Source organism: Eschscholzia californica, unplaced genomic scaffold (genome assembly GCF_041429995.1).
Source record: "Eschscholzia californica isolate CP2 unplaced genomic scaffold, dmEscCali1.0.p SCAF_1, whole genome shotgun sequence".
NCBI lineage: Eukaryota > Viridiplantae > Streptophyta > Magnoliopsida > Ranunculales > Papaveraceae > Eschscholzia > Eschscholzia californica.
This window is the reverse complement of record NW_028238198.1, coordinates 87,579,808-87,599,851: the sequence shown is the minus strand read 5'-3', so window position 1 is coordinate 87,599,851 and position 20,044 is coordinate 87,579,808. Positions and strand designations below refer to the sequence as shown.

The following is a 20,044-nucleotide window of genomic DNA, read 5'->3' as shown; positions in this document are numbered from 1 at the left end:
TCCCCTCCTTCACTAATCATAGAACCACCCAAGTTCTATGATGCAATGTGATTCCTCTCTCCGTCATAATTCTTAGTTGCTTCCGATTTATGTTTTCGACACAAATCATTCATAAATCTTGGTTCTTTTTTAACTAAATTCATGGGTTTAATGAATTAGTACGAATGCAAACATTTACATACTTCAAGTCAAAATAGACAGTTACTCACTTTTATAACAATTGGAATTAATATAAAAGCAGAAATCAGGCACTTAAAAGTGATAGAAAACAAACGACGTAACACTTACAACTGATATCACTTACTAAGTGATAAAAATCAAATCACTTAGTAAGCACTAGCCGTTATAAGTGCTAAAAATCAAACACCCTCGTAAGATTAAAGGGCAACTACACTCGAGCACCTAATACTATGAAAAATCCTAACATCACAAGATGAGTGGTTCGGTCAACAGTTGGTAGCCCAAGTGGTTCCAAGGTGTTGACATAAACTCCAGAAATCCCTAGAGGTCCCAGGTTCGAATCCCAGAGAAGGTGGAATCTTTGGTTATTTGAATTGGGGTTATTAAGGTGTAAATAATGTTTTCGGGCTTTAGGTCATGTCTTGTTGGGCTATAGGTCCGGTTCTGTTAGTGTTTGAGTGGGCGCTTATCGAGCTTATCACATCTATGATGTATCAAGTGCCAAATGTAACGACATAAGAAGATCGTAGTCGACTTCCAAAAAAAAGATGAGTGGTTCGCACACTTCAAATATATTTATTACTTTAAAAAAAAAGTATATTTATTACAATTGAGTTGTAAATGTTTTTCCTTTTCCGTAAGGATTCTCCATCTCTCTCTCTCTCTCTCCCCCTGCATCCTTCTTCTAGCACACGCTCTTTCTTCCTCTCTGGCCACCTGAATTTCAAAAGAGAAGTTGAATTTAGTTTTGCGATTGAATGAGGGAGAAGATTTCCTCTGTTTCAGAAGAGAACGTCAGGGGGGAGATCAACCCTTGTCCCCCCCCCCCCCCCCTGTCTGAAGTATAAAATAAAAAACACTGAAGTCATTCGAACATAATTGTAACAGTCGTATACTTTAGGGGATCAAATTGAAGTATATGGACGAAATCGACAAGTAGAGCCACAAAGCTGGAAAAGAATGGAAGGTGGAAACTAAGGATTAATTCAAGTTTCCAACAGTAGTAACAACTAATCCCCATATATGTATATTCAAAGCTAAAGTTGAAAAGAAAGAAAAACTTTGTTCTACTCACCACTCGATCTTCACTCAATTCTCCATCTTTGTCTGTCTAACTCTTCTCTCTAAGCTATTATCACTACTGATGTTTGACACGAAACGAAATAACCGTTTCCATTTATACTTATTAAAACGAAAACCACTCCATAAGGGAAGCCACATACCATATCCACAAATAACCTTAATGACATACTAGTAGTATTATTCTAGATAATCCAATCATCATCAGCTTCATTCCCCGTGTCCATCTCCCCCTCGCCTTCAAGAATTCCTTGCCCTAGTTCATCTATTCTTTTGTAGTCACTCTTGTGTAAACCACCATCGGAGCCATCCCAATGCCCTATTTCCAACTCCTCACCATTAAACGCAATGTGCATGAATGGTCGGCTACTTACTAAATCATCTATTAATAATTGGTTAATACTTCCATCATACACTCCTAACCATCTCAAGCCCGGGAAGTAAGGTTTCTTAAACCACGGAAATGCGAGCCCCGTCATTTCCTCACAACCATAAAGATCGATTAGCTTCAAGCAACTCTTGTTCCACCCATCTTCCTCGACATACATTGTGGCCAATGATATCACTGAAGCGTCACCTATCTGTGGACATTCACGCATACGTAGTTCAATAATAGAAACCCTAGTTTTAGCAAGTAACAAAATTCCATGGTCAGTAAGATTCGGAAGATTAGATACGTCTAAGTGCTGCAACCTCCGACCAGATTGACTAGAGCAATCAAATATACAAGTAATGCACTTATCAGTAAGTCTTTTGCAACCTCTAATGGATAATGAAGTTAATGATTCTAGTACTTTGTTTCCCAAGTATGTCAAACCTGTATCACTAATATCCAAGCCATCGAGGAGTAAAATCTTTAACTTGTGTAGATCGCTGATTTTTGTTAGGGCTTCATCACCAAGATTTCGGCAACCACGCAAGTCTAGAAATTTGATATTCCTGTTCTCTACCAAACTCGCTACAACAGAATTGGTTAATAAATAACACCATCTCAAGCTCACACTTGTCAAGGAAAGAGATGTAGCAGAAATGTCGTGAAACACTGAATTTGTCATCCGCGGTCCATGGCTGATCCACAGTTTTTGCAGTTTCGGACATGAGAGTAATATTGCCCTGAAACCTGCATTTGTAACACGACAAAAACCTGCAAGAGAAATACTTTCCATGTTTGAACATCTATCTACCATTGAGATGATGCCAAGGTCATCGACTCGTCTAAAGTAGGTGAGACGGTAACGTGGCTTTCGGACCAAAGATAGGTATTTCAGTCTCCCATGTTGATTGATAAGTTGAAGACCAGAGTTGCTGAGATCGTACCGGTCTATTGAGTGATGATAAGGTGCATCTTCAAGATCCAAATGAATCAAATTTGGAAGACATCTACTTATAGCACCAACTAAAGTATCTGAGATACTGTTTACTGAAATGCACAACTTTTGAATGTTAGGCAGCATGAGCACGGTATGAGAAAGATGTTGTTGAGCTTCTTCAGACGGGAATAGTATCTCACTCACAAATACTGAAGACATATCACCAATCTTCAGTGTCAACGACTACAAAGATGAATAAATATTAGCATTTAACTAGCATGTATATGTATACAAACCAGGGTCACAAACGCATAAATAATAGACAAACTCTCTACTAACACTTGAGGAGTAGGAGTTAGACCAAAGACGACGATTGGCAAACAATGTCTAATATGTTTAGTTGCCAAAACTATTGCTTTATGGTGAAACAAATAATCTTACGAGTGAATGTGGTATTAATATGAATCTTACTTGTAATTGGGAGCAACCAGTAACTAATTTCCGTAGCTTACCAGTGAGCTTCAAACTTGCTTTTCTTTCAACTATCGCATCCAAGTAAAGACACCTGTAAGTGAAAAACAAATTCATTTGCCAAGAAACCCAGTAGGCCAGTAACGAAGTAATGCATGAAAATATTGAAGCCATATTGTGAGCCAAACCTCAGGTCCCTACAGCGTTCTCCAATCTCCAACGCCAATTTCTTGTAGCAATCTATGCAATTATGCAAGTAAAGATCTTGCAGAGAAGGCCGAAGAAGATAATTGATGGATGTCTCATTAAGGCGCCTACAGTCGGCTCTGAGGCTTTGAAGATTAGGGTTCCGAGATATGAGAGGCAACAACAAATCGATTGACAGAGGAGTATCCTGAAAAGTGAAAACATAGATTACTTACTAATCAGCTAATAATCAAAGTATCAGGTAAGACCGTAATAGTGACGTTGAACCCTAAACTGTAATTCGACATTCATGCTTAATTCCACATTCATGCTTAAGCAGGGGAAGGTATTCATCCATTGTCCCCAACAACCACATTTTCAAGGGCAAGTTCTAAGTTTTTGACATTTATTTTTTTTCTTTCCAAGAAAAGTTCAATGTCTCAAATCTTAACCTAAAAGAATCAAGAATTTTGCATATTTTTCATCAATTATAATCTAAAAACCCTAAAAAAGAAATTACTTACGGAAAAATGGAGATTGGGGAGGATGGATAGGGTTTGGGAAACGAGTGTGTTGAAGGTCTTACAGGTAGTGGCGATAGAGCACATAGATGAGATATCCATCTTATCCATTATCAACCCTAATATCTGGCAATACCTCCAAGATGCACTTCTCCTCCGTCTCCATCTCGTTCTCTTGTCTCTCTCTTGTCCAACCACTGAAAGTCGAGAAGAACCCTAAAACAGCTCAGTGGTTGATAGTTGTAGTCCTAAGTTTTCTCTTAGTTCGGATAGGGCCTCTATTTTGAACCCAACGGATTAGGCCTCTATTTTCATTCACTTGGTCTATTTCTTGACTACATAATGAACCCAAATAAGTTCCTCATTTTTTGGTGCATTGATTGGACACTCCCTCTTAAGTCCCTATATCGTGCCATCGAGTCTCCGTGGAAGTAGTTCATCATCGAAATTTATCTCATGTGACTCATACAGTAAATAAAGTAAATGTATGAATAGATGGGATTTCAGACTCCTTTGGATGGTCTTAAGATTTATGTGACATTTATGACTAAGATGTCTTAATTGGCGGTTATAGTGTTCATCAAAAGTTATGATCTATCGCCTATTATAATTATGATGTATCAATGTCATTCAAGTGAAGTTTTGAGATAAACAAAAAAATATGTCCAATCAAAGCGTAATACTCTTCTTGCCTATCACATAGGCTCTGATCACAATTCTCATATGGGATCAGAGCACAATACTCTTTAGCTTGACCAATCAAGCTCTGATACCAATTGTCAAATGGGTATCAGAGCGCCATACTCTGGCCTGTCATCGAGGCTCTGATACCAATTGTCAAATGGGTATCAGAGTGTTATACTTTTTGGCCTGTACACTCTCAGACTCTGATACCAATTGTCAAATGGGTATCAAAGTGTAATATATCTTTAGCCTGTCATCTAAAGTTAGTATATTATTCATGCAAATTTGGACGAGTCAGATTTATATTAGGAGGCAAAGTTCAATCAAGTGAAGTTTTGAGATGAACAAAAAATATGTCGCCTTAGTCAATCTTAATCGACTTACTCTTTATACCACAAAGACTTTTCTTAATATACCCAAAAAACCACGGCGTCTTCTTAATACCCAAAACTTGATTGATCCAAATTTTTATGCAGATGAAATTCTATAAGCACCAACACATAGGTATAGACAGGGTTACAAATTTTTTTTTTACTTCGATCATAATAGGATTTTTCTATATCTTCAAACTTTTTTGAAAGAGACATCTAATCATATAACACATTTCAAAATTTTGGATTATGAAAAAAGAAGGTAAATCATGAGGAATTTAGGAAAAAATACTGTTGGGGAGTCCTTGAACAAGATGAATCATTTTCCCGGATTTTAGAATGACCAGTTTTATGTAATGTCACCCATAAAATCACCCATTACATTTGATGTAGAGGAGATATAATCCTATTAATTTCCCAGGATTTTGGAATGACCAATTTTGTGTAATGTCACCCACAAAATCACCCATTACATTTGATGTAGAGGAGATATAATCCTATTAAAAACCCAACTAAATGGGCAAAAACTATGTGATTGTTAAAGGGGGTGAACGGGAGACATGGGTTGTACCCTCGCGTGTATATATATATATATATATATATATATATATATATATATATATATATATATATATATCAAAATGCTTGATTGATTCTAACTTGCAAACTGTTAAATTCACGATTATATAATAATCGGAGATATAGACATGAAACAAAGACACAATAATTTAACGTGGTTCGGTCGAATACTCAAGACCTACATCCACGGAGAAATAACTCTTTATTAATAATTCACCACATACAAACGTGGGTTGATCGGTTACATTGGTCAGACATAACTCGATAATTTAAACTCTGTAGCCCAACTCATATTTATAGAGTGATTCAGGTTATCTAGTTTCCTAACTAAACTTAGGAAAGAATACAATATAAGGGATATCTTGAATATATGAATATATCTTCTGATCTTCATATATCTTGGTCTCTTCTTTTATCGTCGGATCTCTTCATCTCGATCCGTCTTATATATTTTATATCTTCCGATATCTTCCATATCTTGTATATTAGTAGTCACCATATCCAGTATATCTTTCATATCTCAATACAAACTTTAACCAAGTTAGGTACAAAGGTGGGACAAAGATGTCATGTTAAATTTATGATAAAACCAACAAGCTATGGTCACTCCTTGGTTGTGGCAGATTTAACCTAACTAACTATACTCATGTTTTGTGTGACTATAACCCCCCTCCAGCCCTCCCTATTCAATCAATTACATCTCTCCTCTGTCATTGAAAAATATCTTTTATCTCTCTCCCTCACTCACTCTAGACCAATGATGAGGTTTAGTTTGGTCAATAGAAATAGGTGGTGGAAAGTAAATACCAAAAGTAAAAAACATGAGTACTGACACCACTTTACTCCTCCGATAGCTCCCCAACTAATCACACCAAACATACTAAATAAGCCCCATCCACATTCTTACCTGCACAAATTGATTTCTATCACTTACCTCTTTCATCTGCCTATAAACCTATTTCCCCTATTATAATTCCCTCCAACATTCTCTCTCTCTCTCTCTCTCTCTCTCTCTCTCTCTCTCATAGAAGAAATATACTAATTTTCATGGCCTCCCAACAAACTAAACTGATGGCTTTGAGCCACCACCACAACCACCAGGATGAGGTCTGGGGTGCTCCAGGAGTGAAGGGTAAGAGGGTTATCACTATACCCTCAGATGATGAAGCATTAACTGATTTAATTCAGTCTATTATCATATCCAAGAACCAAGAACTAAAGGATAATCCATCTTTCTATGTTCTTGACTTAGGAAGAGTTGTTACAGTTATGAACACATGGAACAATAGTCTTGCCAATATCCTTCCTTATTATGCCGTTAAATGCAACCCTAACCGTGCCTTCCTCGGTGCCCTTGCCTCACTCGGTGCAGGTTTTGACTGTGCTACTCGTGCCGAGATTGAACTAGTCCTTTCTCTTGGTGTCTCACCCGATCGTATTGTTTATGCTAACCCATGCAAAACCGAGTCACACATAAGGTACGCGGCTCAAGTAGGCGTAAATCTCACTACTTTCGACTCTAAATATGAAGTCGACAAGATAAAGAAATGGCATCCAAAATGTGGGCTTCTTCTTCGGATCAAATCCCCAGATGACGAAGGAGCGCACCATCCGTTGGGTCGAAAATACGGAGCATTACCCGAAGAATTCGTCCCATTGTTAGAAGCTGCCCAAGCTGCAAAGTTACTTGTTCATGGTGTATCATTTCATGTGGGTAGTGCAGCAACTCATTCTAGAGGTTATAGTAGCTCCATTGAAGCTGCAAAATCCATTTTTGATACTGCATTTAGACTCGGAATGCCTCGAATGCACGTAATTAATATCGGCGGTGGATTTACGATGGGAAAACAGTTTGAGGATGCATCAATAACTATTAAAACTTCAATTCAAAAACATTTTCCAAATCATGAGAGTGAAGGAATAAGTTTGATGTCTGAACCAGGAAGGTTTTTTGCTGAGACATGTTTCACTCTTGTCACTACCATAATTGGGAAAAGAGTAAGAGGTGAAATGAAGGAATATTGGATTAGTGATGGTATATACGGATCGATGAATCGTTTAGTATATGGTTTTGAGAGTATGAAGGCAATGCCATTAGCTTGTTCCTCTAACCGGGCTAACCCGACTTGTCGAGGGACTAAGACTTATGGGTCGACCGTATTTGGCCCGACATGCGACGCACTCGACACACTACTCACTGAGTACCAATTGCCTGAGCTTGAGGTGAATGACTGGCTAGTATGGCCAAATATGGGTGCTTATACTTCCTCAGCTGGTTCTAGTTTTAATGGGTTTAATACTTCTTCAATTCCAACCTTTCTTGCTTACTCTAATCCTCCACTTAATTAAAAAAGATGAAGGATGCATTTTTTTTCTTCTTCTTCTTCTTCTTCTTCTTCTATATTTCTTTGAATTGATTGTGTGGAATAACTAATGTGTGTTTTTCCATTAGGGATTAAGTTATTTTGTTGGTTTGCGAGAAGTATAAATGAAGATGTCGCGTTATATCTTCTTTTATCTATTATTTCTTTCTTTTCATGACTTCCTATTAGGAACAATAATTGCATGATTTTTCTTTGTTTTGTTAAGTTACGAGAAATATTTAAATTGGTATTTCTTTCTCCTGTCATTATTTTATGTTTCCAACTCTTGTTGAAAAAACAAAACTATCTAGGATTACATCACAAAATTGTCACAGACAAACAAATTTTTTACTCACCTCAAAAACTTAACAATTACTTAAAGTATTCGGCTTGGCCAAACGCGGCCCGGCCCAAAGTGTAAGTACCCGAAGTCCAAGGGTACTCAATGTGGCTCACCCGAAGGGTAAGTACCCATAGGCGCCCTGCTGACCCGATTTTTGTCGCTCGATCTATCAGGATTCAAATATATTTTTTTGGATATTGACTAGGACAGTCGTTACAAAGACATTGACTAGGAAAGTCATTACAATGACATTGATACATCAATACAATTCGATCATTTGAACTTTCACGTGATCAAACCTAAGACTTCTGTATTGCAGAGTAGATGCACCACGGCTAACTGAGGGGGTTGACATATGTGACATAGGAAAATAATTTTTTCACAGAATAACCCAAATGCTAATTTCACATTCACATCAAGAGCGGGTTCGGATCATAACGAAATTTTCTTATTTTGTTGGTTCAATTAGATTTTTAAGTGGACAAAAGAAGAAATGGAGAAGTAACCCATATAGAGATTCTTTCATATACACTCAATTGCTGCAACAATTCAGCGGAAGAAGCAAAATCCTTAGAGAAATTCACGCTCAGATCATCACCAGTGGTTACCAACACAATTATTTTCTTGCTGCAAAGCTTGTTAGTAAGTATAGTGAGTCAAGTATTGAAGATGCTCGTAAGGTGTTTGATTCTGTGTCTGAAAGAGATGTTTTACTCTGGAATGTGATTATTCAAGGGTATGCCAATTTGGGTCCTTTCTCAGAAGCCATTAAAATCTATGGTCGAATGCGATCTGGTGGTGGTAGTGGTGGTGGTGGTGGTGTCTCAGCAAATAAGTACACTTACCCATTTGTGCTGAAGGCTTGTGGTGCAATGAGAGATGTCAAGAATGGGCAGATCATCCATGGACATGTTATAATTTCTGGGTTGGAGTCTGATTTGTTTGTGGGTAATGCCCTTGTTGCATTTTATAGTAAATGCTCTGAAATTTTAGTAGCTCGTAGAGTGTTCGATGAAATTACTCGTAAAGATCTTGTTAGTTGGAATTCCATGATTGCTGGTTATGCTCAAAATGACTGTGCAAATGAAGCTATTACTACTCTTCATCAGATGTTAAAAGAGGCTAGTGGCTTTGTGCTTGACCGTGCTACCTTTGTCGGTGTTCTACCAGCTTGTGCTCATGCTGCAGCCATTCAAGAAGGTCTTTATATTCATAGTTTTATAATAAAACATGAGATGGAACTTGATGTTTCATTGGGTAGTGGCCTTATATCAATGTATGGAAATTGCGGACGTTTAGGCACTGCTAGAGTCATTTTCGATAGATTGCAGGATAAGAATATTGTAGTTTGGAATTCAATGATAAGGTGTTATGGGATGCACGGACAACCCAAAGAAGCTCTCGAGATGTTCTCGGAAATGGTGGAAACTGGTATAAACCCAGATAGTATTAGCCTCTTATGTGTACTCTCGGCTTGTAGTCATGCAGGATTAATTGATAAAGGTTGGGAATTGTTCGAAAAAATGGAAGAAGATTATGGGGTTGAGAAGAACGATCAGCATTATGCTTGTATGGTTGATCTTTTGGGTAGAGCCGGACAGCTTCATGAAGCAGTGGAATTCATTAAAAGAATGCCGGTGAAGGCAGGGAAAGATGTATATGGAGCTTTACTTGGTGCTTGTAGAATACATAACGATATAAATTTGGCGGAAGAAGTTGCAGAGAGACTATTTGTTCTTGACCCGGATAATGCAGGACGGTATGTACTTTTAGCTAAGATGTATGAGGATGCAGGTAGATGGAAAGATGCAGCTAGGGTGAGAAAGTTGATGAGAGAGAAACAAGTTAAGAAACAACTTGGTTGTAGTTCAATTGATGTTGATTCTGTTTTTCACACTTTTGGAGTTGAAGATGAGACTCATCATATGAGTGAGCAGATATTCCATATGTTGGGACAGTTGGATAGTACAACCACGGACGAACCAATGAAGCTTTCACTTGTTTGATTCTTTTTCATGCTTTTAGCTGTTCCGATCGTTCATTTTTTGTGATAAAATCTCCATCCGTACTTGATAAGCTGTGCTGGAAAGTGTCTGCCTCTAAATACATAGGAAGTGTGGCCAAAAGTTATTGTCAATTAGAGTTGTGAAATTTGATGACAAGAACTGACACAGTATGTTTATGAAAGCTATTTACTTACTGATTTAATTGTACACAAATATTACATCAAATCCGAAAAAAAAATCACTCTGTTAAAACACATGGGTTTCACTATACAGGAAAGGCTATGGATTCATGGACATTAGATTTATGTGGTTAGAGTGTCTGGAAGTGAAGTAGGAGAACCAAGTATCTTCCCACCAACATCTGGGAAAGAATCTTGTTCTGGTAAAGCATCGACTTTGCCGAAAGCATCTACTCTGACTGGGTACTTGAGAAGATGTCCCTGAAGTTCTGTTACTTCTTCGGCTGTGAACCTTTTCCAGTTTTCTTCGGCTATTGTGTTTACGTTCTTGACACAATCCAAACTCTGGGGCTCTTTGAAGCATTCATCTAGTAGACCCAAATGCTCTGCCCATAAGGACATTCTATATCCATAGACCTGCATGAACAATAGTTGATTAATACCATTTTATTCAATTCAATCAAGTACATAAATGATACTATGTTTCTTTCATCAAGGTTTGTTTCGGTAGAGTTTGATTATTCAGTGGCACTTTGAAATATGATCAACCCAATACGCTGCTATGCAGATTCATATCCTGTCCTACGAACAATATTTTGAAGTATGGGATACACAAGCAACTCATCGAAGTTCGAAATTTAGGTTGGGTCTAGTTGGCTTTTTCTTTTTCAGGGAAAGCGAAATTTTTTCAGAAAATTCTTCGTTCCTTGAGAACTTTTCCCTTTCCCCGAAGTTGCAATAATCAGCCTTAAATGGGGTAAACTCAAACAACAAAGAAGGTATTTCTAACCTGGCCATGAGGATGGTTCTTCACACCCCAAGTATGATGTGGTTGATATGCACCCATTGCTATTTCAGTGTCTCTTGAACCAGCCAAAGATCGTTGATTTATGTTGGCAGACCCCAAAAGCACATATTCGTCGTCTATGATCATTCCTTTTGCATGTACATAAATCATAAATCGCCGGGATTTTTGGACAGATGAAGCCTGAGTGTTCAATATGAATATAAATAAATTTGTGACAGTATAGAATGTTAAACAAGAAAGGCAATTTTGAATCTCATAATTACCGCATCACCGTTAGAAGAAGGTGCACTAGATGTCGTTGTGGCAAGCAGTGGTTCTCGGTTACCAAGACAATAAAAATTCAGGTAATCTAGTGGATGTGATGTCTCAAGTTCTGCAGACTTCAGCTCCTTCGCGATAAGTTCGTACATCATTTGCATTGTCTGATACTGCAGAAGCAAGAACAATCGTGAAGTTAACAAATTATGAGTATGAACGGAATTAGATTTTGGTGACTGGTGGTATAAGATTTTTTTATGAGGTCGAGGGTATCGACTGTGACATTCGCTAAGGAGCGTAACGGAGACAGACACATAGCCAGATTGAATTATCTTCTCAGGCGGCAAAGATCGTATCTGATAACTTCACTAGCGGAGTAGTGGGTTTGGCCCAGCTTGATAAACTACATAAAAAGTTCTCCACCTCGATAAAGGTTCCATTTTTTCTTTTAAACGAAGAAAGGGATCAAAAGAATGGGCTCGGCATGACTACGAAGACAACTCTGGATGTTTCTCTACATTATTCAAGGTCTTTGTCCATCAAATTCCAAACATGCAAAAGTTACCTGCCAATACAGAATTTCTTGCACTGCGTTACTAGACGGTACTCCCTCAGGCCACATTGGTATGACGACATAAACTGCAAATCTCTCCTTTGCTCTTATTTTAGAGACAATCTTTAACGCCAATTCCATTGGAATCAGATTGTCCGCACCTAATGAAATACAAAAGAAAAACGGAAGAATTTTAAAGAAAATCAGATTGTCCGCACCTAATACCAGCAAAGGTAACTAGTACTGTTGTCATGGCAAACTAACTGTTAAAAGCAAATAATGAGGTATGACAATATTTGATGTACTCTCCTCGTACGGAATAACGTCTGACAGCAACATAGATGAATACGACTTTCTAATCTTCATAGAGAAAGTAAGTAATTAAAGAAAATGGAGTTCGACTACCTAAAAATGGTACATATCTATGAAATATGGAGTAGTTTAAAGAAACAACTACTCCATATATTCTGCAAAATTAATACCATGCTCTAAGCATCTGGAGTAGTTTAAAGAAACAAAATATACACCCTAAATAAGTTCTTCTAACCTGCATTTTTGTAAGATGGCCACCCATAAGATGATCCGAGAAAATACTGATTTTCAATATATATGAAGTGCTGAGCAGATCTAATTGCCTGGATATATCCTGTTTGAATACTCTTATCTATCACGAGATTTTTTGCAGAAACAAGATTCTGAAACACAAGAGACAATTTTGTAAGTATTCTACAATTTCATAACCTAGCATCTTGATAAACTAGAGAGAATTTGTCCAGATATATCCTGTTTCAAAGTTTTTACATACCTGGGCTTCAGCTTGTTGAACATTCTTGGTTGGAAAACCTTTCACAGAACCAGAGTCAATGGATCGAAATATCTGTGAAAATAGATAAATTTAGGGAAAAAATCCATAAAAAAACAAAATATCCAGAATTTCATCACCACAAAAATTCAGTATATCCAACCTGAACGTGCCAGTTTTCCGGATTTTGTTCATCGCAGACCCAGAGGCTAGGATCGTCATTTGGAACAGCTGGAGAAGGACTAAGTATCCAGGAAATTCGCTCAATCTTTATTAAAGCGTCGTCATGCCAATGAGATATCTTTCTGAAACGTTGTCCAAATTCTGACCATTTTGTTGCTTTTCTCCAACGTTGCTCAAAGTTTGTGAGAACATCATACGCAGCAGGGCCTTCAATTCTGCAATGCAAATCATGCCATGGTTGTCTTGGAGCCTTAGTTCCTGCCTGTTATAAACAACCAAAAATCACATTTCAGCAGAAGATTGTAAGTCATGGTGACGCATGCAATGTTGATACCACAGACCATCTTTCTCTTGATAAATTTCCAGAGATGATGCAAATCTATCCGACAACAAATATGCTATGACAGTTTCCGTTCCTCGATATTTTAGAAAAGAAGCAAATGCCTCGTAATATTAGCAACAAATGGAAATGGGCATATTCTATTGGATATTAAAGTACGCGATGCATGAAGATTGTGATGATGACTCTGCTTTTAACTCAGTTTGGTACCTTAGATTATGTAGTGCTAATAGGATGACGGTGGGGTAACACCTTAGAATAAGGCATGGTTCGTAAATGATTATAATGATTAACTAAGTAGAGAAAGAGAACGATGATAATAGATCGACTAAAAGAAAATAAACACTTACAGGAAATGTGGGATTGTGATAATCTCCTTGAAATACAGTATCGATATCACGAAATAGCCGATGCTCTGGTGTATCATATCGACCATCACAAAGATCAAGACCTCCTAGAAAAGCTGTTATCTTTCTGTTATTTCTAGATGCCTGTGAATCTACCAGGACACACTTCTGATGGTGCGTGAAGAGGGTTCCGACCACCTGAACATAGAGGTTATAAAAGCAGGTCAGCAAGATGTACACTTTCAACAATCGCGACTTTTTCATCGTATTTTTTATTATGTGAACCGAAATTCAATGAGAATTAGGGAAGTAAAGATCAAAAAGGAAGTTTTATACTTGGTTGTCGAAAGAATGGCACATTATCGAAAATTTTCCTATAATATCGAGACCAGGTGATACAATTGGGACTCTATAAATAAGAAAAATTACTCGCGTAAGAATGAATTGTGTAAAAACCTGCCTGTTGTTTGAAAATGCTGAGCTTACTGCTAGCATAACGAGGTGACAGTACACAGATGACAGATGAATGCTTGAAAAACTTACGAGTTTCTTCATCATGAGTTCCCATCACTCCTGCCTGTAGCCAAACCAGTCGTAACTAAATTAACATCGGAACAAAACTTTATATTGAAGATAATGCTAAGAAAGTTACTTCATAGTATTAACGAAAATGAATTGTATGGACTTCTAGAACTAGGGGCCACCAGCAGCTATAGAATATATGTTGGCATTCAACAACCTTAAACTTTGAAAAGTAAAAAAAACTTTATGCGGGAAACATATAGGGAAACTCTGTTGTCCAGAGTCCCGATTCCGCGTACATCGTGCCCCCTGTGCATGGCCATGCTTCCCGAGATTCACGAGAAACAAAGTGCAAGATTTATCCCATTTTGTCCCAAAGTGTATAAGAATCATTATGATTAGTGAAATAATGTTCAAGGTTTAACCCTTTATTGAAGCAAAACTGGTCCCAGGACAAAAGTCTAGAGAAGACGAAAGGACAGATATACATCCAAGGTTCCCATATGGACCAGAATGAAAAACAAAAGAACTCTTTTAGAAAAGTTTACTTCCTACTAGAACAAAATAAATTAGGGGACCTTTTCTTTAAAGGATTTTCCTATCACGAGTCTGTGCCGAAGTATAAATTCTTGATTTCTAAGTTAGAAATCTAAGAAACGGGGCAATCAGTTTTAAACACAGGCTTTTTTAAAAGTGGAAAGAATTTATAACTTATCACGAACCCCAAACGTATAATTATTGAGAAACTTAAAAATAATAATAAAATTGAGAGAACTACTTACAGTTTTGATGAAGAATTTGTTGTGGGAAGTTTTATCATCCCAAACCAACAAAAGAACTCGAACCCCTTCTTGTGATTTATACTTAAGAAGATCACCAAGAGTCAAATCCCCACCCATAGGTAATGGTCTAGTAGGCTCTCTAACAAGCTTAACTTTATGGTAAATAGACCAACCCACAATATAAATCAAATGATGAGCTTCTAAAATGGCATGACAAATATCTTCCCAACATTGTCCATGTTGATAAACCTTCCCATTATCCAATCCAATCTCCGGTAACATACCAGGAGGAACATGAGCATCTTGATACAAAGTTACCGATCCACCTCTTCTAACAGGAAAATAAGTATTTTGAACCCCAAATTGTTGAGGATTTGATGCAATTCCTTTTGTATATAAAGGGTTTTTGTCACAAGGTGTAAACTTCATCTCCATCCAAAGAGCTGAATCTTGTTTAGGTGGTTTCCCATATGGACCAATAATAGGAAACCAACCACTAATAAGTTTACCTTGATTAATATCTTGAGCAGAAATTGAAACAATACCAATTAATTGAGCACCAAATGCATCATTATCTTTAACTTGAAATTCAACCCTAGAAACAGGATGAGCAAGTGGAATTTTAAATGATTCATTCCAAGTTGGATCTTGTGAATTAGGTATTACCTTAGTTCTAGCAACAGTAGCTCCGGCTAAACAAACAGTAACATAAGGATCACTGGTAATGATTTTCCGGTGATGATGATGACGATGATGCTTGCGATTTTTAAAAGGAGCTTGACAAGTTCCACATGCAGTGAAACAACGACGAAGACGTTCCGCCATTAAATCCATATTAGGTAACCATCTAGCTTCTAAAATTTTCAAATCAAGATCTCCATGAAGGAAAATAATTTGATCAGAAGGAGAATCGGGTTCCGCCATCAACGAAGCTTGCTCAAAAATCGGTATTAGTGGTTTAACGAACCAGAGAAACCACTAGAACCGATTCTTTTTTAGGTTTTTATAAAAAAGAAAACATTGAATTGAAGAAGAAGAAAAGAACAAAGGAGGAGGAAGAGGTTGCTTCGAAATGGTGATTGAACAGGTAGACAGAAATTCTAAGAAGAATGGAGAGAAGTACCGTTAATGAGGCAACCTAGAGAGAGAGAAGTACCGTTAATTAGGGTTTTGGTGACGGAGGGAGAGAGGGAATTTCTAGAGAGAGAAAGAGATGATGAAGATAGAGAAAGAGAGAGAGAGACAGAAGAGGTTTTGGTGATCAGGCAGGGAAGAGGTTTTTTTCGTGAATAGTTGAAAACAAAATTACCGCCGTTTTCGCTTCGTTGAAAAAGAACACAGGTTGGCGGGTTATGTTAGCGTGGTGTAAGAAAAAAATACTAGCTTTTTTGAGACATTTTCTCAAGTGTATTTTAATGAGTTTTCCCACAGCAAGAGCATCTCCAATGAGACACTCAATCTCTAACACTTAGAGTGCCACACATGATTTTTTGGAGTTTTTGTTAAAAAATCACTTCCAATAGAACACTTTGTTAGACACTCTATTATGAGGTGGACACATTTATTATAGAGTGTCTAGAGAAAGAAACTCTAAAATGAGAGTGTCTACTTGAGATCTCTAAGTGTCACTTTAATATTTAAACCAATAGAAACCTTTTCTTTTCAACTACTTATTTCATATTCAATTTAAAAGTGACATGTGTGTTAAGTGAGAGATTTTAGAGATTTCCATTGGAGACCAAATAAATTAAGAGTGTCTCTATATTGACACTAGGAAAGAGAATCATTATTTGACACTTGACAACTAGACTTTTAGAGTGTTTATTAGAGTGTCCCATTGGAGATGCTAAGTAGTAGCTTTTTTGAGACATTTTCTTTGAAATTAAATCTTCAAAAATAAAATTTTTTTACGATTTAGTGTATATTTATTGTAACGTGTTTTGGAAATCATGTTTAATTTGAGCAGTGTATATTAATTGCAACGCGTTTTGGAAAGGCCGCGAAAAATCTCAGGAACATAAAGACCTTGGTCAATAAGATTTGACGAATGAGACGTATTCATTTTGAATCCAAAAATTTAAGTTTTTGTCTTTTGTCTCGTAATCTTCATCCCCTCGTCTTTCTCTCTTCGAATCTCACGTTGCTCTCTCCCACTGTCTGTCTGTCTGTCTCTCTCTCTCTCTCTCTCTCTCTCTCGCATTCTCACGATCTCTCTTTGTCCCTCTCCCTCTCCCATTATTCTCTCTCTATCTCCTACCAAGCACCTAAAAAACCTAGCATAACAACAGATGTAATAGAAGAAGAAGAAACTAGTCTTGACCTTTCAACAAACCCCTGTTCTTTTATTTTTTTCATTACCTTCAACATGTTTATTTGATATACAGATTGAAACTCCAACTAATCGAATCTCAGACCTCTTTATCAATGAAAACACAACCAGAAGACATATTCACCAAAAGCTAGGGTTTCATCAATACCAGAATAATCAATCTTCTGCTTCTCTTCAGATCTTCAACGAATCATTACAAGCAAAACAAACTAACCCCTTTCAACCCCAAATAAAGAAAGAAAACCTTATACTCTCATTCTTGCTTTCTTTCTCTCTCTCAAAACCAACAAGCTGTTGATATTAGTTTCATTCTTTTAACCGACTATTAATTTTTTTCTTCTCGTACACCAACTACTAATAACTTCTGATGAGATGCTTCCTCATGGACCTAGGTTTTGTTTTAATGAAACATAGAGTGATGAAGATTTAGGGGTAAAATGCAATGAGGTTTATTTTTGGACTAAAAATATATATACCTCTTAAGTCAATCAAAATTGATTGGGTCTTTATTCTCCGGAGATTTTTGTTTATGCCCTAAACAATCCACCTTTGGAAATCATGTTTAATTTAACACAGTGTAGTTGTTGCCATCAATATTTGATAATTGTTGTTCAAGTGAATTTGGCACCCACATACTTCATAAAAACCAAAGCATTGAGAAACAAAATCTGTATAACCATATATATATATATATATATATATATTAATATTATGATGAATTTAGTAAATATTTCAATAAGATACACAATTGAACTCCATAAATCAAGTTCATGATCTTTTAGATTTTAGAAGATTTGTGAGTGAGTCTAGGATCACTAACTCTTCTCCCGAGGAATTTTAATTACAATTCTAAATAGAATTACATAATTAAATAGTTATAGTTTAGATAAGTCAAAAGGAAAATAAACTAAAATAATAAGAAATTATTGTTGAAAGGAATTATTCTAACTCCAACATTTATTTTTATCTATTTTCAACAATATGTTACCTTGATAAAAGTACAATTGTTTAATAATCTATCCGGTTAAACAATTTTTTAATTTTTTTTTGAAAGTCCGGTTAAACAATTTGCAACTAAAAAAAGAAGACAGATTTAAACAACAAAAGAGTTGGGACAAGAGAAAAAGGACAAGGGTATAAGCGATGGAGCAATTGTTGTTGAGTTCACATTTTCTCCAAGTGCAGCTCATCACCTTTATTACTAATTAATTCGGGATGGGGTGACAGTGATAGAATTGAATAATAAATTTCATTTTCTAAGCTAAAATTAGTGGGTAATAATTTAATCAGGAAGCAAATCTCACAACAACAATCTTCGTTTCAGGCCAAGCAATTGGTGCCACCTGATCTGCCTATGTAAGCACCAAATACGTGTCCATCCGTAAATCTTTTTTTAATTTATTCCAAGAACCACAATCCATTCACACGAGAATCGAATCTAGAATATCTCTATTAGGGAGTTAATGTTCAACCACCACACTAAATAGTAGTAGACCTAAGTCCCAAACCCATTTGTATTTAGAGAGCCAACCGAGGTATATGGGTACGCATCAAATTCACCTTTTTATTTGTTTTTCGAATCAACACAATTGAAGTAAAACTTAATCAAAAAGAAAAAGAAAAAATTGGTTTTGAGTAAAGAGAATGGTTGGCCCCAAAATCAAGTTGCATTCCTGGAGAAAAAGTGTTGTTATTGGCTTGCTTAATACAGATGGGTTTAATTGAAATCTCTCAACCTCCACTAAACACAAATGCCTTATGTACAAACCCTGAGCTTTCCAAGTAGGTCCTGTGATTTATATGTTTCAAACGTGGGTTTAATTGAAATCTCTCATCCTATTTATTTATGGCCAGCGCTTTGGGGAAAGCTAAATAGTTTCTGGGGTGTGAAGATTTGGTCAAAAATTGGTCAATTTTGTTTGACAATTTTATGTAGGGGGAAAGCAAAATAGCTTCTCCACCTCAGCTCTCTCCCTCCACCTCACTTCTCTCCCTCCACCTCATCTTCTCTCTCCACCTCATCTTCTCTCTCTCTTCTCCGATAGGTTGCCGGCCGGAAAATTTTCCGGCCGGCGACCATGAAAAAAAAAAAAAATTTCTCTCACATCTCTCTCTCTCTCTCTAAACTCCGGCGAAGGGGGTTTCCCTTCGCCGGAGTTCCGGTCTGTTCTTCAACAGATCCGGTCTGTTGAAGTCTTCAACAGACCGGATCTGTTGAAGTCTTCAACAGACCGGATCTGTTGAAGTCTTCAACAGACCGGTCCGGTCTGTTCTTCAACAGACCGGACCGGTCTGTTCTTCAACAGGCCAGTTCCGGTCTGTTGAAGAACAGACCGATCTGGTCTGTTCTTCAACAGGCCAGATCCGGTCTGTTGAAGAACAGACCAGTTCCGGTCTGTTCTTCAACAGACCGGAACTCCGGCGAAGGGAAACCCCCTTCGCCGGAGTTTAGAGAGAGAGAGGTGTGAGAGAAAAAAAAAAATTTCTTTTTTTTTCATGGTCGCCGGCCGGAAAATTTTCCGGCCGGCGACCTATCGGAGAAGAGAGAGAGAAGATGAGGTGGAGGGAGGTGAGATGAGGTGGAGGGAGGTGAGGTGAGGTGGAGGGAGGTGAGGGGGAAATTTTTTTATTTTGAGCCATATTCCCCATAAAATATGTTTCCCCGGAAACTTTTCGAAATTTTGCATATTCCCTTTAAAATTTCACACCCCGGAAACTATTTAGCTTTCCCCAAAGCGCTGGCCTTTATTTATTCATAGATATTATCAACGTTTGGTGGCCAACCACGACTATATAGCCACATTTTTCAGCAAATGTTGGCAAAGAAGACAACTCCTAATCAAAATT

General features: G+C 37.2%; 2 protein-coding genes and 2 pseudogenes across 5 annotated transcripts; 2 read left to right on the top strand and 2 right to left on the bottom strand.

Moving 5' to 3' along the window:
• Nucleotides 1–733: 733 nt before the first annotated feature.
• Nucleotides 734–3,969, bottom strand: LOC147570738 (F-box/LRR-repeat protein 10-like). Of its 3 annotated transcripts, XR_015231500.1 has the most exons (6): nt 3,752–3,969; nt 3,230–3,435; nt 3,042–3,135; nt 2,578–2,813; nt 1,256–2,404; nt 734–897 (listed from the first exon to the last, which is right to left on the bottom strand). XR_015231500.1 is itself a non-coding variant. In XM_086657298.1 (4 exons), the coding sequence occupies exons 1-4, from the start codon at nt 3,857–3,859 to the stop codon at nt 1,446–1,448; spliced, it is 1,776 nt and encodes a 591-aa protein (XP_086513424.1). In that variant the 5' UTR covers nt 3,860–3,969; the 3' UTR covers nt 1,144–1,445. The 3 variants fall into 3 exon arrangements, 1 of the variants encoding a protein (XP_086513424.1); XR_015231499.1 differs by having other exon boundaries at nt 1,256–2,813; XM_086657298.1 differs by lacking the exon at nt 734–897 and having other exon boundaries at nt 1,144–2,813.
• A 2,460-nt stretch (nt 3,970–6,429) lies between these two features.
• LOC147570737 (ornithine decarboxylase pseudogene) lies at nt 6,430–7,901 on the top strand (annotated as a pseudogene). The gene has a single exon (XR_015231501.1). The product of XR_015231501.1 is annotated as an ornithine decarboxylase pseudogene (transcript).
• Nucleotides 7,902–8,483: 582 nt separating this feature from the next.
• On the top strand, nt 8,484–10,094 carry LOC147570736 (putative pentatricopeptide repeat-containing protein At3g49142 pseudogene; annotated as a pseudogene).
• A 172-nt stretch (nt 10,095–10,266) lies between these two features.
• On the bottom strand, nt 10,267–16,268 carry LOC147570735 (phospholipase D delta-like). Its single transcript, XM_086657297.1, has 10 exons — nt 14,869–16,268; nt 14,025–14,141; nt 13,568–13,762; nt 12,858–13,139; nt 12,698–12,769; nt 12,440–12,587; nt 11,905–12,053; nt 11,345–11,509; nt 11,064–11,261; nt 10,267–10,690 (listed from the first exon to the last, which is right to left on the bottom strand). Exons 1-10 carry the CDS (start codon nt 15,790–15,792, stop codon nt 10,397–10,399), a joined length of 2,544 nt encoding a protein of 847 aa, XP_086513423.1. The 5' UTR covers nt 15,793–16,268; the 3' UTR covers nt 10,267–10,396.
• Between the last annotated feature and the right edge of the window lie 3,776 nt (nt 16,269–20,044).

Excerpts from the sequence above, each read along its gene's own strand:
- LOC147570738 (XM_086657298.1), bottom strand. The coding sequence starts at position 3,859 with ATGGATAAGATGGATATCTCATCTATGTGCTCTATCGCCACTACCTGT. Across the intron at positions 3,436-3,751 it reads TCCCCAATCTCCATTTTTCC|GATACTCCTCTGTCAATCGA; the intron begins GTAAGTAATTTC and ends TTCACTTTTCAG. Across the intron at positions 2,814-3,041 it reads CTGGTTGCTCCCAATTACAA|TCGTTGACACTGAAGATTGG; the intron begins GTAAGATTCATA and ends TCATCTTTGTAG.
- LOC147570735 (XM_086657297.1), bottom strand. The coding sequence starts at position 15,792 with ATGGCGGAACCCGATTCTCCTTCTGATCAAATTATTTTCCTTCATGGA. Across the intron at positions 13,140-13,567 it reads ATCACAATCCCACATTTCCT|GCAGGAACTAAGGCTCCAAG; the intron begins GTAAGTGTTTAT and ends TGTTTATAACAG. Across the intron at positions 12,054-12,439 it reads GCCATCTTACAAAAATGCAG|GTGCGGACAATCTGATTCCA; the intron begins GTTAGAAGAACT and ends GTATTTCATTAG.